Source organism: Macaca thibetana, chromosome 11 (genome assembly GCF_024542745.1).
Source record: "Macaca thibetana thibetana isolate TM-01 chromosome 11, ASM2454274v1, whole genome shotgun sequence".
Taxonomy (NCBI): domain Eukaryota; kingdom Metazoa; phylum Chordata; class Mammalia; order Primates; family Cercopithecidae; genus Macaca; species Macaca thibetana.
Genome location: NC_065588.1, coordinates 46360801 through 46384489, shown reverse-complemented (window position 1 = coordinate 46384489; position 23689 = coordinate 46360801). Strand labels below are relative to the sequence as shown.

The following is a 23689-nucleotide window of genomic DNA, read 5'->3' as shown; positions in this document are numbered from 1 at the left end:
TATCTTTCTCTCGAATGTGTCGGGTAAATAAGCTTTCCGAGTTATTGTAGGTGTTTAGAGAAGGCACCTTTCCTGTAGCTTAATCATTCAATAGGTATTTATTTTTTGGAGGGGATTTAAAAAAAAATTTGTGTATTTAGGGGGTACAGGTGCAGATTTCTTACATGCATATATTGCGTCGTGGTGAGGTCTGGATTCTTAGTGTCCCCATCACTCAAATAGTGAACATTGTACCCAATACGTAGTTTTTCAACCCTCAGCTCCCGCTTCCACCTTCCCATCTTTTGTAGTCTCCAGTGTGTATTATTCCACTCTGTATGTCTGTGTACCCATTGATTAGCTTCCACTTATAAGTGAGAACATGCGGTATTTGACATTCTGAGTTATTTCACTGAGGAGAATGGCCTCCAGTTCTATCCATGTTGCTGCAAAAGATGTGATTTCATTCTTTTTTATGGCTGAGTAGTATTCTGTGGTGTATGTCTATTTATATATCACATTTTCTTTATCCAGTCCTCCGTTGATGAACACTTAGGTTGATACTGTGTCTTTGCTATTGTAAATTCTGCTGCGATAAACATATGAGTGCAGAGGTCTTTTTGATATACTGATTTCTTACCCTTATACCCATTAGTGGGATTGCTGGATCGAATGATAGTTCTATTTTTAGTTCTTTGAGAAATCTCCATACTGTTTTCCATAAAGGTTATACTAGCTTGCTTTCTTTTTTTTTTTTTTTTTTTTTTTTGAGACGGAGTCTCGCTCTGTCGCCCGGGCTGGAGCGCAGTGGCCGGATCTCAGCTCACTGCAAGCTCCGCCTCCCGGGTTTACGCCATTCTCCTGCCTCAGCCTCCTGTGTAGCTGGGACTACAGGCGCCCGCCACCTCGCCCGGCTAGTTTTTTGTATTTTTTTAGTAGAGACGGGGTTTCACCGTGTTCGCCAGGATGGTCTCGATCTCCTGACCTCGTGATCCGCCCGTCTCGGCCTCCCAAAGTGCTGGGATTACAGGCTTGAGCCACCGCGCCCGGCCTCTTTTTTCTTTTTTGAGACTGAGTCTTGCTCTGTGGCCCGGGCTGAAGTGCAGTGGTACGATCTCGGCTTACTGCAAACTCTGCCTCCCGGGTTCAAGTGATTCTCCTGCCTCAGCCTCCGGAGTAGCTGGAATTGCAGGTGTGCACCACCATGCCCGGCTAATTTTTTGTTTCTAATAGAGATACGGTTTCACCATGTTGGCCAGGCTGGTCTTGAACTCCTGGCCTCATGTGATCAGCCTGCCTTGGCCTGCCAAAGTGCTGGGATTAGAGGTGTCAGCCACCGTACCCGGTCTGCTTACTTTCATTCAATAGGTATTTCTTAAGTGCAAAGTGTAAGTAGAACACAGTCTTATTTGGTCTTAAAGAATGTGCAGTTAATTTGGGGGTAATAGAACTTTAGATAACTGGTGAGTCTAGTAAGCCTATGTATACACTGTTGAGAGTACTGTACATTAGTACATCCCTTTTAGAAAACATTTTGGCACTATTAACAGCCATATAATGGTTTTTACACCCTAATATAGCAATCCTAGTCTTGGAAATCTATTCTAAGGAACACAGTCACCTGAAGAAAAATATTGTCCATAGGAATGCTCAATTCATTTATTCCCCAAATATTTATTAGTCATTTACCAAATGTCGGGTACTGTTCTAGGCATCAGGGAAGAAAACACACAAATCTCTGCTTTCTTGGAACTTAAGCTAGAGGGGAAACAGACAATAAACTGAATAAATATGTAAATATGTTAGATGGAGAGAAGTGCTTTGGAACAAAGTAAAGCAGGGTAATGTTAGAGAAAGGCTGCCATTTACAATAGGATGATTGGAAAGACCTCACTGAGAAAGTGGCATTTGAGTAAAGATATTTGAGGTGAGAGAATGACCATGCAAGAGATTCCAGGCAGAGGTAAGTGAGAAACTGGAAATGACCTAAACGTCCAAAGAAGAGAATAGTTAAACAGTTGTTCATCAGCTCTTTAGAACTTAATGGAAACATGATAAAAAGAAGCAAAACACAAAATTATATGTAATGTATGATTGTAACACCATGAAATATGAGTATATAATGGACAAAGATTAAATCAGGCGGTACATATAGTTGTTTAGGGTAGTGAGATTTTTGTTTTGCTATTATTATTATTTTTTTTTTTTGGTAGACAGAGTTTCCCTCTTGTTTCCCAGGCTGGAGTGCAATGATGTGATCTTGGGTCACTGCAACCTCCACCTCCCGGGTTCAAGCGATTCTCCTGCCTCAGCCTCCCGAGTAGCTGGGATTACAGGCATGCACCACCACACCCGGCTAATTTTGTATTTTTAGTAGAGATGGGGTTTCTCCATGTTGGTCAGGCCGGTCTTGAACTCCCAACCTCAGGTGAACCACCTGCCTTGGCCTCCCAAAGTGCTGCGATTACAAGTGTGAGCCACTGCACCTGGCCTGTTTTACTGTTAATTTTTTTGAACATAGAAGATTAATAATAAACAGTATTTTTGTATCTGCTAAATGAATGTTATAGATAATAAAGGAAATCATTTTGGACTGAAATGGTTAGGGAAGGCTTCAGTGAATTGGTGAGACTTATTCTAGACCTTGAAGGATGGAAGACCAGAATAGGAAGAATTCACAGGGAAAAAAAGAGGTATTTAGTATGCTGAACTGATAGTAATTTTCTGAAAAATCACAATTCAAATCTTCCCTTAGTCTTCATTCATGCTGGATTGAGAACATTTTGTTTACTCTCTGCAAGTGATTTGCTTATAAAGAACATTTGGTTTCAAGATAATCCTTCTGCCCGCCAGTTGTATTAGAGACTTTTGATACAGTGAAGCAGAAGCTGGACATTTCAGGAAAAGAATTGTCTTCACATTGTCCTCAAATATGTTCCTGTGACAGGATCTTAAAGTACTGAGATTATCTTTGAGAATGGTTTTCCTTGACAGCAAGGAATCTATATTGTTGATTTCTTGGAAATCTCCAGATTTAGCAATGTTTGTGGGAAAGTTTTTCATTAAAACACTTTCCTGAAAAACTCCAGCAGCCTTTCATTGCTTTGTCTTAAAGTATTTAACACCCTTGATGCATCTAAAAAACCTGATATATAGGTCTCTTAATAATGTTGTTTGAAGGAGGAGGAAGAAGAGGATAGAGACTTTTCCCAGGATACCCTGCAGTAAGATCTGTAATAGTCTGTTATTCTGAAGGACGATATCTGTCTCTTGGCTGGGTGATTGAAATTAAATTGGGGACTCAAAGCAATCACATCCAGCTGAGACTCTTTGATGATGTTGCCAAATTGCCCCCTTAGGGATACTTACAGATTGGGAATCTGTAACATAGTGACTTCTCCACCTCTGGGGCTCCCCATCAATAACAGCTGAGATTCTCTAACACCTTTTGGTTTAAAGTGCTCCACAAACTGATTTTCTTGCTGCATACAGGGATAGTTTCAGCTTTCCCGAAAGGCAGCAGTCTCTGTTGTGGAAAGTGACAGCTGTTTTACAGCTGCAAAAGCAATGTACTACCATATGACTTTGTTTTTGTTTCCTTTCACATTAGTGTATCTCCTAGCTATGGACTAAATAATACATGGGGGGAAATAAACAAGTATTCATGAGGGTGAAAATGTGACCCAGCAGGAAAATTACAACTATTTTCAATTGACGTTGAATAGGGTGAGTAAATTTTAGCTTTTTGAGTTACAATTTGGCTGAGATACCAGAGTTAGTACTGATATAGAAAGATATTTTTGTCATCTATAAATAATTCCTGAGAGTCACTTCTGTAGAATGTTAATAAAAATATATGGTCCCCTAGCATATAAAGAGAAGAGGATTATATTCTGCTAGTGCAATTTTTGGATTACCCTAAGTAAATCTATGTTAGAGGAAAAAATAAATCTTCAGAAACAGCAAACCTCATCTAGAATAGCTTGTTTAAAAGCCCAGACCTGGTCGAATTTTGCTGTTTCCTTGATTCTTCTTGGTCTGGATTCCAGCTATAATTTATGTTTTATATGTGTTGCTGTTTGTATGACATGATTTGGGGGAGGTCTCTGAGTAGGTCTGCAACATATATGGTCTAATTGATATTTTTGTAACATATCATCTCTTCTATATGTTGGGTTGGAGATAATATGGATTTTGGACTCAGACCTGGGTTTCAATAAGAGCTCGACATTTATTAGTCAATTTAAGGTCTCTGGCCTTAGTTGCCCATTGTCTGTAAAATGGAGATAATTAAGTTAGTGAGGCCAGGCATGGTGGCTCATGCCTGTAATCCCAGCACTTTGGGAGGCAGAGGCAAGCAGATTGCTAGAGGTCAGGAGTTCGAGACCAGCCTGGCCAACATGGTGAAACTCAGTCTCTACTAAAAATACAAAAAAAATTAGCCGGGCATGGTGGTAGGCACCTCTAATCCCAGCTACTCAGGAGGCTGAGGCAGGAGAATCACTTGAACCCTGAAAACGGAAGTTGCAGTGAACCAAGGTGGCACCATTGCAGTCCAGCCTGGGTGACGGAGCATGACTCCATCTCAAAAAGAAGTCAAATTCACTTAAAGAAAAAGTATATGTGAAGTGTCTAGTTTAGTGCCCGAATCATTTCAAAGCACCTAGTAAATACTGGATACTTTTCTTTCTAATTGTATAGCACTATTTTAAAAAGTGGTCTAAAATTCTGAATTTAGTGATATCCTTATTTGGAGACAGCCTAGGGGGAAAAAACACCTAGATTTGAGAATCACTGTTTTAGGATGGAAGTAACAACTATCAGACCAAAACCAAACCTAAACAAAAGAAACTCACTTCATACCAACTAAAAGATACCTTATATTTTGGTAGTAAGATTCTCAACTTATACATTTAAAAATTTTTATAATATTCTGTGAGGTAAATAGAGCAAGTGTTATTGTTTTCACTTCGTAGATGAGTCTTGGAATTTAAGTGATTTACTGAAGATTATACTACTGGTAGATAGAAGAGCTAAAGGTTTGTCCCAGGACTTTTATTTATTTATTTATTTATTTATTTATTTATTTATTTATTTTAAGAGAAGGGAGTCTTGTGATGATCAGGGTGGTCTCAAACTCCTAGACTCAAGTGATCCTCCTGCCTCAGCCTCCTAAGTAGCTGGGACTACAGGCACACACCACCACACCCAGCTTGTCCCAGGACTTCTGCTCCCTCTCCATGTGTTAACTCTTCTTTTTGCTTTAAGCTATATTACACGTTGATGTTGAGGGAGAATGGAAATTCTTTTGACCATAGCATCACAGATATCTGTGTGTGTTTCCTCTCTGAATTAACATATATCATTTTTTTTTGTGAGCATCGTATTAAATACTACATGCTTGTGTGTGTAATATAGAAGTGCTACATGTAAGGATTTTCCCCTCAAATTTACAGTCTACTTGGGACACAGGACAGAATCATATGGTAAAGTTTAATTCAAGTGCCAAGAGTTTGTATCTGAGTGGCAACTGCCTGAAGCAGTGAGGGAAAGACTGGAGGCAGGGAACACAATTGAAGTGAGTGGTGACAAGCTGCAAGTGATGAGGGGGTAGGTATGGTAGATACATGAGAGAAGAGTACACAAGGTTTAGTGATTATGCTGTGGGAAAGGGAGGAACCAGAGGTGATTCTGAAGTTTGGAACTGAGCGACTGAGAGAATGATAAAAATAGGGAAATCAAAATTGGAAGTCAGTAGGGTGTGGGATAGGGTAGGTCAGTGAGTAGGATAGTTGATGTACATAAACAGGAAGGGTAGAACAATGTAAGGAGGCTGAGGCCAGAGAATCACTTGAACCCGGGAGGCAGAGGTTGCAGTGAGCTGAGGTGGCGCCAGTGTACTCTGGCCTGGAGGACAGAGCAAGACTCTGTCTCAAAAAATTAAAAAAAAAAAAAAAAAGAACAAAAGAACAGGTTATATTGTAATTTAAGACTTAACCACCCCCCTCCAAAAAAAAAAAAGCTTTTTTTTTTTTTTTTTTTTTGAGACAGAGTCTTGCTCTGCCGCTGGGGCTGGAGTGCAGTGGCCAGATCTCAGCTCACTGCAAGCTCTGCCTCCCGGGTTTAGGCCATTCTCCTGCCTCAGCCTCCCGAGTAGCTGGGACTACAGGCGCCCGCCACCTCGCCCGGCTAGTTTTTTGTATTTTTAGTAGAGACGGGGTTTCACTGTGTTAGCCAGGATGGTCTCGATCTCCTGACCTCATGGTCCGCCCGTCTCAGCCTCCCAAAGTGCTGGGATTACAGGCTTGAGCCACCGCGCCCGGCAAAAAAAGCTTTTTTTTAAACAACCAGTTTTCAACATCCTAGCACCATGAAATTTTCCTTTTTGAATTCTTGGACAGATTAGAAGTTTTGCTGTGGTACTGAGCTCACTGTCTTATAGTCTCACAATATGTGAGTGAGTGCCGAGACGATAGAAAGCAATACCTTATATTAAAACTACTGATTAGAGTCTTCCATTTTTACCTCATGAGAGCCAAAGGAAGTCAACATTTGAATTGACTACCCAATGTCCTGCCCATTTCTGTCCTGTAGCACTTGGGGTATGTTGCTTATTTCGTTATATTGTTAAATCCATGGAGTCTCTATGAATTCCACAGCTCTTCCTGCCGGTTTTAATGCTATCCTTTTAGTTTTGTTCTTAGTTTAGAGAAAGATCTTTGTAATACATTTGTTGGTCTGGTTGCTTAGCAGCTTGCTGTGATTATGTAGCTTGGAACAGATACTTGCCATTTGAAAATCTTGGTTTCCGGCCCTGATTCAGGTATATATTGCATCCAGGCTTGGAACTGAAAACTTTTTTTCTATTATAGCAATTATCATATGAATATAAATGAATAATTCTGCAGCACTTAATAGAAAATATCTTATGTTTATATATTCTTTTTTTTTTTTTGCTCTGGCACCCAGGCTGGAGTGCAGTGGCACCATCTCAGCTCATTGCAACCTCTGCCTCCCAGGTTCAAGCAATCCTCCTGCCTCAGCCTCCCAAGTAGCTGGGATTATAGGCACACATCACTGTGCCCAGCTAATTTTTGTGTTTTTACTAGAGACAGGGTTTCGCCATGTTGGCCCAGGCTGGTCTCGAACTCCTGACCTCAAGTGATCCACCCACCTTGGCCTCCCAAAGTGCTGGGATTATAGGTGTGAGCCACCGTGCCCAGCCTATGTTCATATATTCTTTGTCCTTTGTGCTTTTTAATATATTTTTTCTTGCTCTCATAGCTTGTGGTACAATCTTATAAACATTGCAAAATCACTAACCCTTCATAAGAGTTCTTAAAATTTTATTTAGGAAATAAGGACCTGGACTAGAATGTTGAAGCATTGGTTAAGAGAAACATAAGAATCCTTTAATGGTATTTCTGAGGACATGACATTTCTAATGAAATTTGACTTTTTATTTCATTTCCTTGATAGTTTTCATAACATCCAGTTAATGTGTTTCTTTCTTGACTGTTAAGTGAAGATCTTATTTCCTCAAAGTGTTCCCAGTTAAAATCTATTTGGAATATAACTGCCTGTAATGACACTGTTTTTTCTGTAGTATCAGCAGGCCTTTGGGGGGAAATACGAAGCCTGAAATTCACTATACAGAACACAGTAGCAAATGATTTTTGCTTTGCCCTTCGAACTATGAAGGTGGTGTATTGTCTCTCTGATGCCAGAATGTGGTACAACATAATCCTTTGCCTCTACTTAGTATAAATTTGTTAGACATAGTTCCTCCACACAGCCTAGCAGAGAGCCCTGCATTACAGAAATAATTCTTGTGCTGCTGAGCTGGCGATTTTCCCACTTAATCATTCGTGTGACGTCATCTGTGCTGTTGGTAGGAAATGTGCTGACCATGTCCTGCATTTTAAAAGGCAGTTGCAACAGGGGCATTAGCTAAAAATGAAATTAAAAATAGATATTTTAAGTCACATTGTAGGTCTTCAAGGCCCACAAGGAATAAACTGGCAAAAGTATTATATTAATCAATAGGCTTGACTTGAAGAACCACATTTTGTTGTTGGTCAGTCACTTAGTAATCAACTGACATGCTTTTTCCTATTTGTTTTCTGCTACAAAGTGATTGGAGGGGCTGTTATATTCAAAGGTCTGAAATGGTTTTCTAATTTTAAGATGAGTCTTAAATATTCCAAGTTTGTTTTTATAATAAGAATCACACAAAACATCTGTTGTTAGCTTGAGATTCTTATAATGGTAGTTATAAATGGAAGAGTCCAGATGTTGGTCACTGATGGCTGGATTGCTATAGAATCTTCTGTCGTGGGTGAGAAGGCAGGACCCCTAATGTATATTTGATTTCTTGGCAGAAAGATGGATACTATGATGCTGAATATGCGGAATCTGTTTGAGCAGCTTGTGCGCCGGGCAGAGATTCTCAGTGAAGGAAATGAACTCCGTAAGTCATTCTGAGCTGGCCTGTCCAAAAGGAAAAACAGATTTCAAATTTGGGATTTTTACAAAGCTGAAGTATTTTCCAGTCTTAAAGTTGTTTTTCATTTGGGTTACCTAAAAATAAAGCAGTGGTCACTTACGTGGTCAAAGCCTAACAGGCACTCATTCTAAATGGTCACTAAAATTATTTTCTGTAGCTGCTCTTAATAGGTTTTAGCCAGGCTTTTTTATTATCTTTATTTATTTTTTTGAGATGGAGTCTCTCTCTGTCACCCAGGCTGGAGCGCAGTGGTGACATCGCGGCTCACTGCAACCTCTGCTCCCCAGGTTCAAGCGATTCCCTGTCTCAGCCTCTCGAGTATCAGGGATTACAGGCACATGCCACCAAGCCCGGCTAATTTTTTGTATTTTTAGTAGAGACAGGGTTTTGCATGTTAACCAGGCTATTCTCAAACTCCTGACCTCAGGTGATCCGCCTGCCTCGGCCTCCCAAAGTGCTGGGATTACAGGCGTCAGCCACTGTGCCTGGCCGCTTTTTTATTATCAAGATTCTTTTTCTGCTGAATAGTTGGCACTATTTTCTGTGCCATGAACTGGGAAAAATTTACTAGGATATTGCTTTTTTCTTTAGAGTAGCAGTTGGCTATACTTTTTATCCTGGATTTTCTTTGTGTTCTATAAAAGCATTTTCAGTTGAAGTGGGAAAAAGTCATAATTTCTTCTTTCTTTTTTCTTTTTTCTTTTTTTTAAAGAATGTCACTCTGTCTCCCAGGTTGCACCACCATGCCCTGCTACTTTTTCAAAATTTTTTATAGAGATAAGGTCTCCCTATTTTACCCAGGCTGGTGTCCACCTCTTGGCCTCAAGCAATCCTCTCACTTCTGCCTCCCAAAGTGCTGGGATTATAGGCATGAGCCACCAGGCCCAGTCCACAATTTCTTTTTGAAGGAGATACTAGGCATCTGCTTTCACCTAATTCATATATTTGATGCTGAGTAATTAATGATTGAGAGCCAAGTTTGGTGGCTTGCACCTGTAATCCCAGCTACTCAGGAGGCTGAGGCAGGAGAATCACTTGATGCCAGGAGTTTGAGACCAGCTTGGGCAACATAGCAAGACTGTCTCTGAAAACATTAGCGGTCGGGCATAGTGGCTCATGCCTATAATCTTAGCACTTTGTAGGGCTGAGATGAGTGGATCGATTGAGTCCAGGAGTTTGAGACCAGCCTGGGCAACATGGCAAAACCCCATCTCTGGTTTTATTTTTTTTTTTGAGATGGAATATCACTCTGTCACCCAGGTTGGAGTGCAGTGGCGTGATCTCGGCTCACTGCAACCTCCACCTTCTGGGCTCAAGCAATTGTCCTGCCTCAGCCTCCCAGGTAGCTGGGATTATAAGCGTCCGCCACCACACTCAGCTAATTTTTGTATTTTTAGTAGAGATGGGGTTTTGTCATGTTGGCCGGGCTGGTCTTGAACTCCTGACCTCAAATGATCCACCCACCACAGCCTCCTCCCGAAGTGCTGGGATTACAGGTTTGAGCGCCTGACCACAAAAACCCCATCTCTACAGAAAAAAAAAAGAAAAAGAAAAAGAAAAAGCTGGTGTGGTGGCATGCTCCTGTGATCCCAGCTACCTCGGAGGCTGAGGTGGGAGGATGGCTGGGAAGGCGGAGGTTGCAGTGAGCTGAGATCACACTGGTGTACTCCAACCTAGGACAGAGCGAGACCCTATTTCAAAAACAAAAGAATTAGCTGGGTGTGGTGACACACGCCTATGGTCCCAGATACTCAGGAGGCTGAAGGATTGCTTGAGCCCAGGAGTTTGAGGCTACAGTGAACTATGATTGTGCCACTGCACTCAAGCCTGGGTGACAGAGTGAGACTCCATCTCCCCGGGGGAAAAATAAAGGATTGAGATGGGGTGGCGAACTGGGGAGAAAAAGGAGGTGCTAATAGAGGAACCGTCTGGGAAATAAATTAGCAAGAAAGAAAAATGGGGCTGATGGTACTGACATGTGATCTAAGGGAATTATTCTATACCAGCTTCTCTTTGTATTACCATCCTCTCCTATTTCAGACTTTCATTAATACCTAATTTAGTAAATGTTGTTCTCGAGTCAGCCTTACTGGTGTTAAAGTAATGTAAGAACTGTGTCTTGAACTTTTTTTTATTTCTATAGTACTTACTGTGGTATCTTGCTTATGCCATTCAATATTTTCTTTGAATTGATTGATGTTTTTAATAGCTCTTATCCACTTACAGGCCTTTCAAAACAATATTCTATTTTCTGTCTCTAATAGCTGCTGCATGACCCTATCATCTGGTACCAGCTCAGTAACCACAATGGCATACTAATTAGGCTTCTCTTTGAGGTCACATCATCTCAGAAGATGTATTACTTTAGAGTGTGGTGGGGACTAGAGTGTGGAATAAGAGATCTTAATACTCAGGTTCATTCAGCAAATATTTTGTGAGAACCTATCAAGGCTTTTAGCATTTTTGAATTGAGGGAAAGGGATGACTAAATGGTGTTATGGGGGAAAGGGTTTCAGCTGAGCTTTAGCTATAGGGTAGAATCCCAACAGGCAGAGATGAAAGGGGGTATTTTAGATCAGGTGACAGCCTGAGCGGAGGCAAGAAGGTGTGGGACTTGAGGGAAATAGGAGTAAGGGGGAGTGACATAATCAGAACTGTGCTTTGGGAAGATTACCCTGGCAGAGGTGTAGGCTGCATTAGAGGTGGATGCTGGGAGACTGACTAGGAATGACATGGTTGTCATAGCTCAGGAAAGAGGCAATAACAGCCCTAACTGGAATGGTAGCTGTGAAGATGGAAGCAGGGAGAAATGGGTAGAAGAGATTGTGATAATAAGACCTATAGAAGGAGGCAACTGATAAAATATGGGGGCAGAGGGAAGACTCTGTGGTTTAGAGTGTTGATAACTAGTGTTGGCTTTTACCTGTTATTTCTGTGTCTGTTTCTCCACCTATAAAATAGGAATTTAAACATCTCTATTTTCTTTGTGAGAGTGCTATGAGGATTTGGGCATAAATTGAGATGTTGTGAAATACTTTGGGAAATGATTATGCCAGAAATCTCCTCCCCAAAATGTTTATTTTTAAAGAAATCCTGATTTTATTATATAAGCAAATTTTTACCTTCCCATTTATTTCTCTTATAAAATAGAGGTACATTTTACCTCCTTCTCCAAATCTCTAATTTGGAATGTTGGCTTTTTTTTATTTTTTATTTTTATTTTTTGAAACAAGAGTTTCACTCTTATTGCCCAGTCTGGAGTGCAATGGTGCGATCTTGGCTCACCGCAACCTCCACCTCCTGGGTTCAAAAGATTCTCCTGCCTCAGTCTCCCAAGTAGCTGGGATTACAGGCATGCGCCACCACGCCTGGCTAATTTTGTATTTTTGGTGGAGACGGGGTTTCTCCATGTTGGTCAGGCTGGTCTCGAACTGCTGACCTCAGGTGATCCGCCTGCCTTGGCCTCCCAAAGTGCTGGGATTACAGGCATGAGCCACCGCGCCCAGCCCTCATTTATTTATTTATTTTTGAAACAGTGTCTCACTCTGTTGCCCAGGTTGGAGTGCAGTGGCAGGATCTCGGCTCACTACAACTTCTCCCTCCCAGGTTCAAGCAATTTTCCTGCTTCAGCCTCCTGAGTAGCTGGGGTTACAGGTGTCTGCCACCATACCTGGCTAATTTTTGTATTTTTATTAGAGAAAGGGTTTCATCACGTTGGCCAGGCTGGTATTGAACTCCTGATCTCAGGTGATCCACCCACCTTGGCTCCCAAAGTGCTGGGATTACAGGCGTGAACCACCGTGCCCGGCCTAGTTTTTGTTTTTTGGAGACAAGGTCTTGCTGTGTTGCCCAGGCTGGAGTACAGTGGTGCAATCATAGCTTACTGCAGCGTTGAACTCCTGGGCTCAAGCAACCCTCCTACCTCAGCCTCCTGAGTAGCTGGGACTATAGGCTTGTGCTACCACACCGGCTAATTTTTTTTTTTTTTGAGATGGAAACTCACTCTGTTGCCCAGGCTGGAGTGCAGTGGCACAATCTTGGCTCACTGCAAGCTCCGCCTCACGGGTTCATGCCATTCTCCTGCGTGACTGGGACTATAGGCGCCTGCCACCACGCCCGGCTAATTTTTTGTATTTTTAGTAGAGACGGGGTTTCACCGTATTAACCAGGATGGTCTCGTGCCCGCCTCGTCCTCCCGAAGTGCTAGGATTACAGGCGTGAGCCACCATGCCTGGCCCACACAGGCTAATTTTTATATTTATTTTTATTATTTTATTTTGAATTTTTATTATTTACTTTTTCTCCCAAACTACTGTAAGCACTACTTTTGTTGTAATTCTATTTTTTGTAGAGACAAGGTCTTGCCATGTTTTCCAGGCTGGTCTTGAACTCCTGGGCTCAGGTGATCCTCCTACCTTAGCCTCCCAAAGTGCTGGGATTGTAGGTGTGAGCCAGTGCGCCTGGCAAATGTTGGCTTTTGAGGAACTAAAGTAGCCCTGTGTTTTTTAGACACTAGAATCAACTTTGTGCATCCACCCCAGTGTCTGTCCTCTTTTTCTTTCTCTTTTTCTTTTTTTTTTTTTGAGACAGTCTCATTCTGTCGCCCAGGCTGGGGTGCAGTGGTGCGATCTCAGCTCACTACCACCTCCGTCTCCTGGGTTCAAGTGATCCTCCTGCCTCAGCCTCCCAAGTAGCTGGGATTACAGGTGCATGCCACCAAGCCGGCTAGTTTTTGTATTTTTAGTAGCAATGTTTCACCATGTTGGCCAGGTTGGTCTTGAACTCCTGACCTCAAGTGATCCACCTGCCTTGGCCCCGCAAAGTGCTGGGATTACAGTCGTGAGCCACTGTGCCCGGCCTATACTCTCCTTAGATCATTAGGAATTCCCCGCGTGCCTAAGTATCCCTTGACTCCTTACTCTTGCCTTTCATCATTAACTTCATTCCTCTTTCTCTTTTTTGTTTTTTTTTTTTTTTTTTTTGAGACAGAGTTTTTCACTCTTTGTTGCCCAGGCTGGAGTGCAGTGGTGCAATCTCGGCTCACCGCAACCTCTGCCTCCTGGGTTCAAGTGATTCTCCTGCCTCAGCCTCCCGAGTAGCTGAATTAGGCATGTGCCACCACGCCTGGCTAATTTTGTATTTTTAGTAGAGATGGGGTTTCTCCATGTCGGTCAGGCTGGTCTCCAACTCCCGACCTCAGGTGATCCACCTGCCCTGGCCTCCCAAAGTGCTGGGATTACAAGTGAGAGCTACCATGCTTGGCATGTATTTTTAAAAAGCTTAAGTCTGAGCCGGGCAAAGCGGCTCACACCTGTAATCCCAGCACTTTGGGAGGCCAAGGCGGGCGGATCACTTGGTCAGGAGTTCAAGACCAGCCTGACCAACGTGGTGAACCCCCTTCTCTACTAAAAATACAAAAAGTTAGCCAGGCATGGTAGTGTTTACCTGTAATCCCTGTTACTTGGGAGACTGAGGGATGAGAATCACTTGAACCCAGGAGATGGAGGTTGCAGTCAGCCAAGATCATGTCATTGCACTACAGCCTGGGCAACAGAGTGAGATGCCATCTCTTAAAAAAAAAAAAAAAAAGAGAGAGCTAAGTCCAAGTTACGGGAAGATCAGAATGAAAGTTAATATTTTAAAAAAGATGACTTTAATAGTATATTTTGTTGTCTTGTTTTCTCCAGTCCACACAGTTTTTTATGTTCTATTTTTAATTTGTCATAAGCTGCCTGAGCTTTTTAAAAAAATATCATTGGTGTATAAATTAGGAATAAGTATAATTTAACATTTATCAGGTGCTTATTGTGTGCCAGTGACATACTAGGTTTGTACTACACTATGCACAGTATCAAATACTGAAGTATATATGATATATTGCCTGTCTTCAAGAAGATTATGGTATTTTAGTTTCAGAGACAGGATTTTTTTTCTCATGAAACAGAAGATAGTACAAGTATCAAAATACATGCTTTTGGGTAATCTAGAAAAATTTAATGTGTTGCAAACTGATTAGGAAAAGATTCACAGACCAGATGGGACTTGGTAAATGGGTATGTTAAGAAGAGTAGGTAGGGCATTCCATTTGAAGTACATAGCTTGGTCACAAGTGAGAAGGCCTCTGTTCTGTGGGCAGGGGCAGACCGGTTTAGCTAGGTGGGTATTGCATAGTGGTGGGAGGTAAGTTTGTTTAAACTGGTAAGGTGGTCTTGGATGCTGGTAAATTTAATTTGAACAGCGGCTTTTCATTCATTCATTTGTTCAACAGATATTTCAAGTGTCTACTGTGTGTTAGGCAGGTTACAACACTGGAGATAAAAGAGCAAAGGAGACATAGGGTCTTTGTCCTTAAGAAACTTAGAGAGGGTAGTGGGGAAGACAAATGGAAGAGCCTGTTCAAAGGCCTCGGGGAGTAAACGGAAAAAAAAAATCAAGATTTCTGGACCCACTTAAATCTGCTTGCTGAGCTATGAACCAAATCCTGATTTTTAAATTTTAAATAAATCAAAGATAACCCTCAATTTGGAAATTTCCCTTCTCTTTCCTCCTTTTTCATAGGTATACTTCATAGTTTAGGGTGTATATAACTTTTTAAAGGAGGTACTGTAATTTGGATTTTATAAGTCTTTTTTTTTGAGACAGCATCTCACTCTGCTGCCCAGGCTGGAGTGCAGTGGCACAATCTCAGCTCACTGCGACCTTTGCCTCCTGGAGTAGTTGGGATTACAGGCGCATACCACTAAGCCCAGCTAATTTTTGTGTTTAAGTAGAGACAGGGTTTCACCATGTTGGCCAGACTGGTCTTGAACTACTGGCCTCAAGTGATCTGCCCGCCTCAGCCTCCCAAAGTGCTGGGATTACAGGCGAGAGCCACCATGCCCGACCTGAATTTTATAAATCTTTTAATGTGCACTTCATGAAAGGCAAGTACCAAGCTGAATTGTGATTCACCAACTGACCAAAACAGTGCCATGATTATTGGTCTTCAACATCAAAATTGTTTCTGATCTATAGTCCAAAATGCCTTCTGACCGGATCCTAGCAAACTTTGCTCATAGTAGAATTGTACATAAAAGTAGTGTCTTTTGGCCGGGCGTGGTGGCTTATGCGTATAATCCTAGCACTTTGGGAGGCTGAGGCGGGTGAATTACTTGAGGTCAGGAGTTTGAGACCAGCCTAGCCAACATGGTAAAACCCCATCTCTAGTTAAAATACAAAAATTAGCCGGGCGTGGTGGCGTACGCCTGTAGTCCCAGTTACTCAAGAGGCTGAGGCAGGAGAGTTGCTTGAACCTGGGAGGCGGAGGTTGCAATGAGCTGAGATTGTGCTACTGCACTCCAGTCTGGGTGACAGAGGAAAACTGTCTCAAGTAAAAAGTATGCCGGGCACAGTGCCTCACGCCTGTAATCCTAGCACTTTTGGAGGCCAAGGCCGGTGGATCACCTGAGGTTAGGAGTTTGAGACCAGCCTGGCCAACATAGTGAAACCCCGTCTCTACTAAAAATACAAAAATCAGCTGGGCATGGTGGCCCACACCTGTAATCCCAGTCACTCATGAGGCTGAGGCAGGAGAATTGCTTGAACCCAGGAGGCGGAGATTGCAGTGATCCAAGATTGTGCCATTGCACTTCTGCCTGGGCAACAAGAGTGAAACTGTCTCAAAAAAAAAAAAAAAGTAATGTCTTTTTTTTTTCCCCCACATTTCTCACTTGTACACACAAAAAGTAATATATTAATCAGGTATGTAAATGTTCTGCTTTGGGTCTGACTTAAACTAAGCTGAAGCAGTAATTTAGTAAAAGGAGTATCCTAAAGAACAAACAAACCAGCAAAATTAGGTCAGATGAAAATCTTTTTATTTTCAAAATTGTTTTTCAGTTTGGTAAATATTTTGAGTGTGTATGTGTACAGTATTTAGTTTGCAAACAGATAGGTTTTTTCTTTAAAAAAAAAAAAAACCCACAAAAAAAGTAGCATGTTCCAGACTAACCCAACATTTTATTTCTTAAAACTATTTGAATTGTAATACTTTATTTATTTATTTTTGAGACAGAGTCTCTGTTGCCCAGGCTGGAGTGCAGTGGCCGGATCTCAGCTCTCTTCAAGCTCCGCCTCCCAGGTTCACGCCATTCTCCTGCCTCAGCTTCCCAAGTAGCTGGGACTACAGGCGCCCGCCACCATGCCCGGCTAATTTTTTTGTATTTTTAGTAGAGACGGGGTTTCACCATGTTAGCCAGGATGGTCTTGATCTCCTGATCTCGTGATCCGTCTGCCTCAGCCTCCCAAAGTGCTGGGATTACAGGTGTGAGTCACCGTGCCCAGCCATACTTTTTTTTTATTGTTGATATTTGCATTGTTTAAGATAACTAGGTCATAATAACCTATTTTGCTGAAATTTGTTGCTTGCTAAAAACTAAAGTTTCCTTAATGACTTGGTTTCTCTGGAACAAATTGGTATCCTAATTTGTAAGTTCGATATTTGGTCAAATTATTAAAATTGTTTAAAAAGGACTATGTATTGTTTCTATGCTCTTAGGTTAAATTCATATGGGAAAAGTGCCCTTACTACCTAAGAATCTGCTAACTGTGTGTGAATTTGGCCTAGTTTCAGCTGTAAACTGGGTTAGTTTGACCAGCAGCAGATGTATACCTTGAGATCTTCTTCCTTGATGTTGGTGGAGAGTGATCCTTAGAGATAGATGGAGGTTAACTAGAAAATTGTAAGGCACTTTTGCAAATACATTGCAGAAGAACTGCTTTGCCAATAGCAGGAGATAAGAATGAATGCCACCAGGGTTATCTTCTTCCTTTGAGATGCTGCCTTGGAAGTGATGCTCTCTTTGCAGACATTTGAAGAGACTTCACATTGTGCTATCAGGGATGTTCCGAAAGCTAGTATGATCTTCTCTTCCTCTTTTTTTTTTTTTTCAACTGGAATGTTTACATACCCTTCAGGGCAGTGTTAAACAGCAAAAGCAAATTGGCTTTTTACTTTCAAATCAATATTTGTATAATTATATAGCCAAACGGAATTGTAGGTCTAGACATCTGTAATATTAATCTACATCTACTGGAGCATATTACAGCAGTTACATTTGAATCTGCTGTTTAACATCTCTCTGGTGCAGCAATGCGTGACTGTAAAGGAAGCTGTTTTTGTTTTATAGCTATAACTGTCCTGGTGCGTGACAGCTGCCTCAAAGGTATCCCCCTTTGATTGCCTTCTGTTCAGGAGCTTTCAGTGTTAGTGTTACATCTGGAGCCAGGTGACTAATGAGTTACATATTCCATAGCAGATGCCACTGGCTAAGCCAAAAGTAAGTGGCCTATCGAAATAGGAATTGCTACCCACAAAGTTCTCATCAGAGTGATAAATATATCCAAGGTCTGCACCCGGTTATTTTCAGCTGGATTTGCCCATAGTTCAGCTAGTTCCTTAATTATGAATTTCAAATAAAGCTAACCGTAGGACTCATTTATTAGAGCAATTATACTGTTTGGTGCTTGAATTATTAAAGATTCCCCCTTTCCTCAGAATTTATCCAGTTGGCGAAGGACTTTGAGGATTTCCGTAAAAAGTGGCAGAGGACTGACCATGAGCTGGGGAAATACAAGGATCTTTTGATGAAAGCAGAGACTGAGCGAAGTGCTCTGGACGTTAAGCTGAAGCATGCACGTAATCAGGTGGATGTAGAGATCAAACGGAGACAGAGAGCTGAGGCTGACTGCGAAAAACTGGTGTGTATTGTTTTCCATGCTAGAACAGTGATGATGCGGGAGGGGGAAAGCATTGTCTGACAGTTTCCACTTGCCAAATATACCTAGTTTCTTCTTCCACATTAAAGAACTGAAAGTGACCTGTTCTTTAACAGCTTGCCCATGATTAGAGCTGAAATTGCAGACTAGGAATCTTGTTCTTCGTAATTTGAAATTTAAATGTTTTTGTCATTTAGACTTGAAACTATTACTTAACAGACAGATTTCAAATGAGAACTTAAAGAATCAGAGGAAAAAGGAGGGAGGGAGATCCTAACGTACTTGATCTGTCACAAGATATTAGCCATCCTTCATTGTTTATTTTAAGTGTTACCTGGAATATCCATCCTTATATGAGTAGCTGGTACTTTGTCATTCATACAGGCAAAACAACTGTGACTCTCTTCATCACCGCTCTCTAATTCAATGTAAAAGGTTAGATGTATTCAACCAGTTGAGCAATGTGACTGACACAGAACACTACCATTTTTATGTGTCAGGATGGGTCATAGTGCAAAAGAAAGACTTTACTGGGAGGGACTAATCCATCTTGGTATACAGTGTTAGATGCCTCAGTAAACTCAAATTGTCTGGTTCCAGTGCTTTATAGCTTTGTATCCATTTTAATGCATTTTGCTCCACTACTTAGAGAGGTGGGTGGCTGCTTTGATCCGTAGAAGCCAATATTTGTTCTGATAAAATGACACTAAAGTGTTTTTGCTATGTGAAATCTATTTTGGGACTCTCATTTTGCATTATTCTTCTCTTGGATTACCAGGTTAATCCAAAAGTCTTGTAGCAGAAACTTCGCTATTCTAGATGTATTTCATTTTGCCAGTCAGAAATCAGAGACACAATCTGGGTTTGATGTGAATTAATATGCTATTGGTGTAGTAGCCTTCCTAAAGGCCTATTTGCATAATGCTGTATTTTAATGTCTTCTGGTCTGCCCGTCCCATAAATTTGAGGTGAAGCTTTCTCCCCTGGCTAGTTATGATGCTTTACTCTGCTTTGGTCTGTAGGAACGACAGATTCAGCTGATTCGAGAGATGCTCATGTGTGACACATCTGGCAGCATTCAACTAAGCGAGGAGCAAAAATCAGCTCTGGCTTTTCTCAACAGAGGCCAACCATCCAGCAGCAATGCTGGGAACAAAAGGTGGAGGAACTGCATCTGTTGTTATCCGATCACAAGCAACACAGCTGTCAGATATTCTTGTTATCTGAATTCTTAAATATACTCCTTCTAGAATGTGTGCTTAAAAAGGCAGAAAAAGATTTTGGGGGGAAGAGTAGGTGGGGAATAAAAGGAACAGGGACGTCCCTATTTATTTTATTTTATTTTTAAATCTTTCCTAAGGATGTTGTTTCGCCATGGATAAAATTTTGATATTGGTGCTAAATTGTGCATCAATAACTAATCCTGCACATTGCTAAGAAACCCAAAGGTGAAAGTGGCAGTTCAGCAATACTTTCAGTGTTTACTCTCCAGAGAGCTCTTATAGCTCTTCTGGTTTAGAAAGGCCTCTGTGAGCCAAGACGAGACAATAATTTTGGTTCCACTGCACCACTGTTTAAAATAGTCTTAACCAGGCTTTGAATTTAACATCCCCAGTACAATACGTAGGGAAAGGTCAGCTATTTGTTTTGTTTCCTGGTTGTTTTATGGGGAATCTTTATAACTAAGAAGACGTACAGGCTTAATTTCTTAAAAAGTCAGTGCTGGGTAATACTCTCGTTTGTAGAAACTAGCATAGTTGGGATCTAATTAAACTTCATTCCCTTGATTTTGTGAATTTTGAGTAACCTGTAATACAAACTCAATAGAGAATAGCACCCATAACCCTGACTAACTTTCAACTGCTGTTATAAGGTCTTTGCTGAAAAAGCAACTGTGCTGCACCTGTACTCATGCACACACACTCCTCCGTGGAAACCATACAAAGTAGCCTACCACAGGGTTTGAGATTGTAGTTGTCTCTATAGTGAAGATTTTGCTATGAAATTAACTGATTACCTGACCAGTAGGACTTGTTCTGAATGTTGGTGAATTTTACATTCCACGGTCTACTATGTCTAACATTGTATTGTTTCACTGATCTAGACTATCAACCATTGATGAATCTGGTTCCATTTTATCAGATATCAGCTTTGACAAGACTGATGAATCACTGGTAATAAACATTTGATCTCTGAGAATTACCTACTTTTCTTACCTCTGCTTCCCCAGAAATATCTCTCCTGTCCTCTCTTCTGAACATCTTATATTACTATTTTGTTAGTTGATGTGTTACAGATTCTGAGCTAGCAATTTAAAATGTAAATCCACATGAGCTATAAGAGACTGGCTTTTGTATTAGTTTCTGAAGTGAGAATATAGAATTCAGAATTTGGCATGAGTTGAGTTCATTTAATAGATCTCTGTGTGCCACTTGTACTAATTGATTATATTTTGACTTATTAAAGCCCAGCTAGTAATGAAAATATTAGCAAGACTGTATGTTGGCAGCGTTTATTTGCCCCTCTTAAATAGATTTGTGCCTTATTTCTGAATTAGTTTGGTTCTTGGGGAAAGCATAGTCGTACTTCACAATTAGAAGGAAACCAAGGTTTTGGGATTTCACCCAGAAAAGTGTGATTAGAGTTTCTAGGCACTATATAATGCTTTCATCAACAATGGTTAACATGTTAAACTATTTGTTGCCCTGCTTTTATGGGGCGGCACACTTCTTTTTACTTATAGTGATGCTTCTGCATAAAAGGTCATCTCCTGATACAGTCTTTGATAAAGTTCATTGATTTGTACATCTTTTCTGTTGCTAGCTGAAAACTAGCAAACAAAGCAAATCAGGATGTTTTTGGTGACTGGTTTTCTGATATAGCAAAACAAGTGACAACTACTTATTACATGGCTAGGAGTTTTCTGTTCAAATTCAGTATTTGACCAGGGAAAATATGGCCGTTTTATAGATAAAAATATTAGGCATCATCTTTTTCAAATAGGGAATGATATAGTGGAGGTCTCGAATATATAATAAAACTAGATCATATTATCAGTTGATTTTTGAGCTAGACCTACGTATGATATGATATTTGTTGTAACTGAAGCTGAATCAAACAACCAGTAACTACATTACTGGACCATGAATTGGGGAAGTTAAATTTATTTAGCTAAGCTATTATTTGCTGTATACCGCTATTTCTAGATACTGTTTTCAGGGATAATCAGGAGTAAGGAAATCACAGGTAACTACTAAAATGAATGCAAATAGTTAAAATAGGTGAATTGAAATGTGACCACAATAAAAGACAAATAGTTCTTTAGTGGTGAACATGTTTTCGGGCCCAAGTTCCTAAACTGTAGAACTTTTTAAGTGGCCACATTATGCAGAGTATCTGATTAGACAATGGCAGTCCCTTGGGGGCAAGAATCACATCTAACACGATCAGTATAGTGCCTAACATTCTGTAAGTTTTAAAACTAATTACAAAAATAATCAGAAATAAAGGATCAGCCACCGGAAATAATCATGGCAGAAGTTGATTCTTTAACCTTTTCTTGCCTCTGTGGTATTGATTCCTGATTTTATAATAATAGCTTCAATTTTTGAAAGAAAGCACATTAACTTACTGTAGCTCTATAGCTCAAACACTTGAGACCTTCCCTTCTTTAACTCTCCCCGAATTGTACATTAGGTAGCCTGACTGATGAAGCCTTTAAAGTTCTCTGTAAATTTATTTGTACAGGGTTTAGGGAAGGCCTAACCAAAAAAAGAAATTAATACAGTGTAATTGTCAACAGGATTGGGACTCTTCTTTGGTGAAGACTTTCAAACTGAAGAAGAGAGAAAAGAGGGTATGTATGGTTTGTTTAGTCTTTTTTGTAAACATAGTATTAATAGAGTTATTTTTGCAAATTTTGCCATAATATTGCATTCCTGACATGTTGCCCTAGCCATTGTTAAGCACATAGTACAAATGAATTAATGCTGTGGAGACAGTATTGATATTCTCTTTTTTTTGAGATGGAGTTTTGCTCTTGTTGCCCAGGCTGAAGTGCAATGGCGCAATCTCGGCTGACTGCAACCTCCGCCTCCTGGGTTCAAGCAATTCTCCTGCCTTGGCCTCCCAAGCAGCTAGGATTGCAGGTGCCCGCCACCATGCCCAGCTAATTTTTGTATTTTTAGTAGAAATGGGGTTTCACCGTGTTGGCCAGGCTGGTCTCGAACTCCTGACCTCAGGTGATCCACCTGCCTTGACCTCCCAAAGTGCTGGGATTACAGGCGTGAGCCACTGCTCTCAACCAGTATTGGTACTCTTTGAAGTAGTAACTTAGGACAGGATCCTGTCCATTTCACTGTTTAGGCTGCATTTCAATTCATTCGTACAGTGGAAAAGGATAAACTTAAGTTTGTTTTGAATTGTCATATGAATTTTTACACAGAACTTTTGTGCTCTAATATAAGCTTCAGATGAAATGCATGTATAATGGGATATATAGAGATCTATCTGTGTATGCTTGTTTAGGGTACTTAATGTGTTTCCAAGACTTCATGTCCTTAGTTAGGATTACAGCTGTACTTTTTCTGGTAGTATCATCTAAATTTCTCCACAGCTTGCTCATTTTTTCTAGGGCACTGAGAGCATTTTTGTACAACATATTCTTTTGGAACAGCTTATTCTTCATGTGGAAATAGGCAAAGAGAGAGAGAGAGAGAGAGCACATTGTTTGTTATTTACTGTAGCCCTAATCCCTAGGACCTGTATCCAGGTTGTCTGACGGAATAATTTTATCTTCTGTGCTTCAGTTCTGCTTGGCACTAAAGTTACGGGTCTTTGTCTCATTTTTAGCGCTCTAGTAGCCGACAGTTTGTTGATGGTCCCCCTGGACCTGTAAAGAAAACTCGTTCCATTGGCTCCACAGTAGACCAGGTAAGAATAGTCAGGCCAAGATAACAGAGATTACAGGCCCCAAGCATTAAAACTCCTCTGAGTCAGCATTGCAGCATTGTTTTGAGAGAGATGATGTTTGGTTACAGTTTTTGTTTGTTTTTTGAGAGAGAGTTTTGTTCTTGTTGCCCAGGCTGGAGTGCAATGGCGTGATCTTGGCTCACTGTAACCTCCGCCTCCCAGGTTCAAGTGATTCTCTTGTCTCAGCCTCCCAGGTAGCTGGGATAACAGGCGCATGCCACCAGGCCTGGCTAATTTTTGTGTTTTTAGTAGAGAGGGGGTTTCATCATATTGGTCAGGCTGGGCTTGAGCTCCTGACCTCAGGTGATCCGCCCGCCTCAGCCTCCCAAAGTGCTGGGATTACAGGCGTGAGCCTCCGCGCCTGGCTTTGGTTAAAGTTTTTCTATGCAGTAGAATCCTTATCCATGTGAATGGAATTACTCTGATTAAGTAAATAACTGTCAGAGTGAGTCTTAGTTGCTTGAATATATGCCCCCA

The 23689-nt window shown here is 41.0% G+C and overlaps 2 protein-coding genes across 7 annotated transcripts in view; one reads left to right on the top strand and one right to left on the bottom strand.

Moving 5' to 3' along the window:
- Positions 1-23689, bottom strand: part of LOC126931026 (cytochrome c oxidase assembly protein COX14) — a 144039-nt gene that overhangs the window by 95968 nt on the left and 24382 nt on the right. The gene's annotated exons all lie outside the window — the stretch shown is intronic.
- RACGAP1 (Rac GTPase activating protein 1) overlaps positions 1-23689 on the top strand; it is a 37269-nt gene that overhangs the window by 793 nt on the left and 12787 nt on the right. For 3 of the 6 annotated variants that reach the window (XM_050748675.1, XM_050748674.1, XM_050748678.1), the window contains exons 2-7: positions 8361-8449; positions 18021-18223; positions 19264-19400; positions 20346-20415; positions 22044-22097; positions 23093-23173. In XM_050748675.1, coding sequence (XP_050604632.1) covers positions 8365-8449; positions 18021-18223; positions 19264-19400; positions 20346-20415; positions 22044-22097; positions 23093-23173 — 630 coding nt within the window. In that variant the 5' untranslated portion in view covers positions 8361-8364. The remainder of the gene's footprint in view (positions 1-8360; positions 8450-18020; positions 18224-19263; positions 19401-20345; positions 20416-22043; positions 22098-23092; positions 23174-23689) is intronic. The other 3 variants (XM_050748676.1, XM_050748679.1, XM_050748680.1) reach the window with 1 other exon arrangement.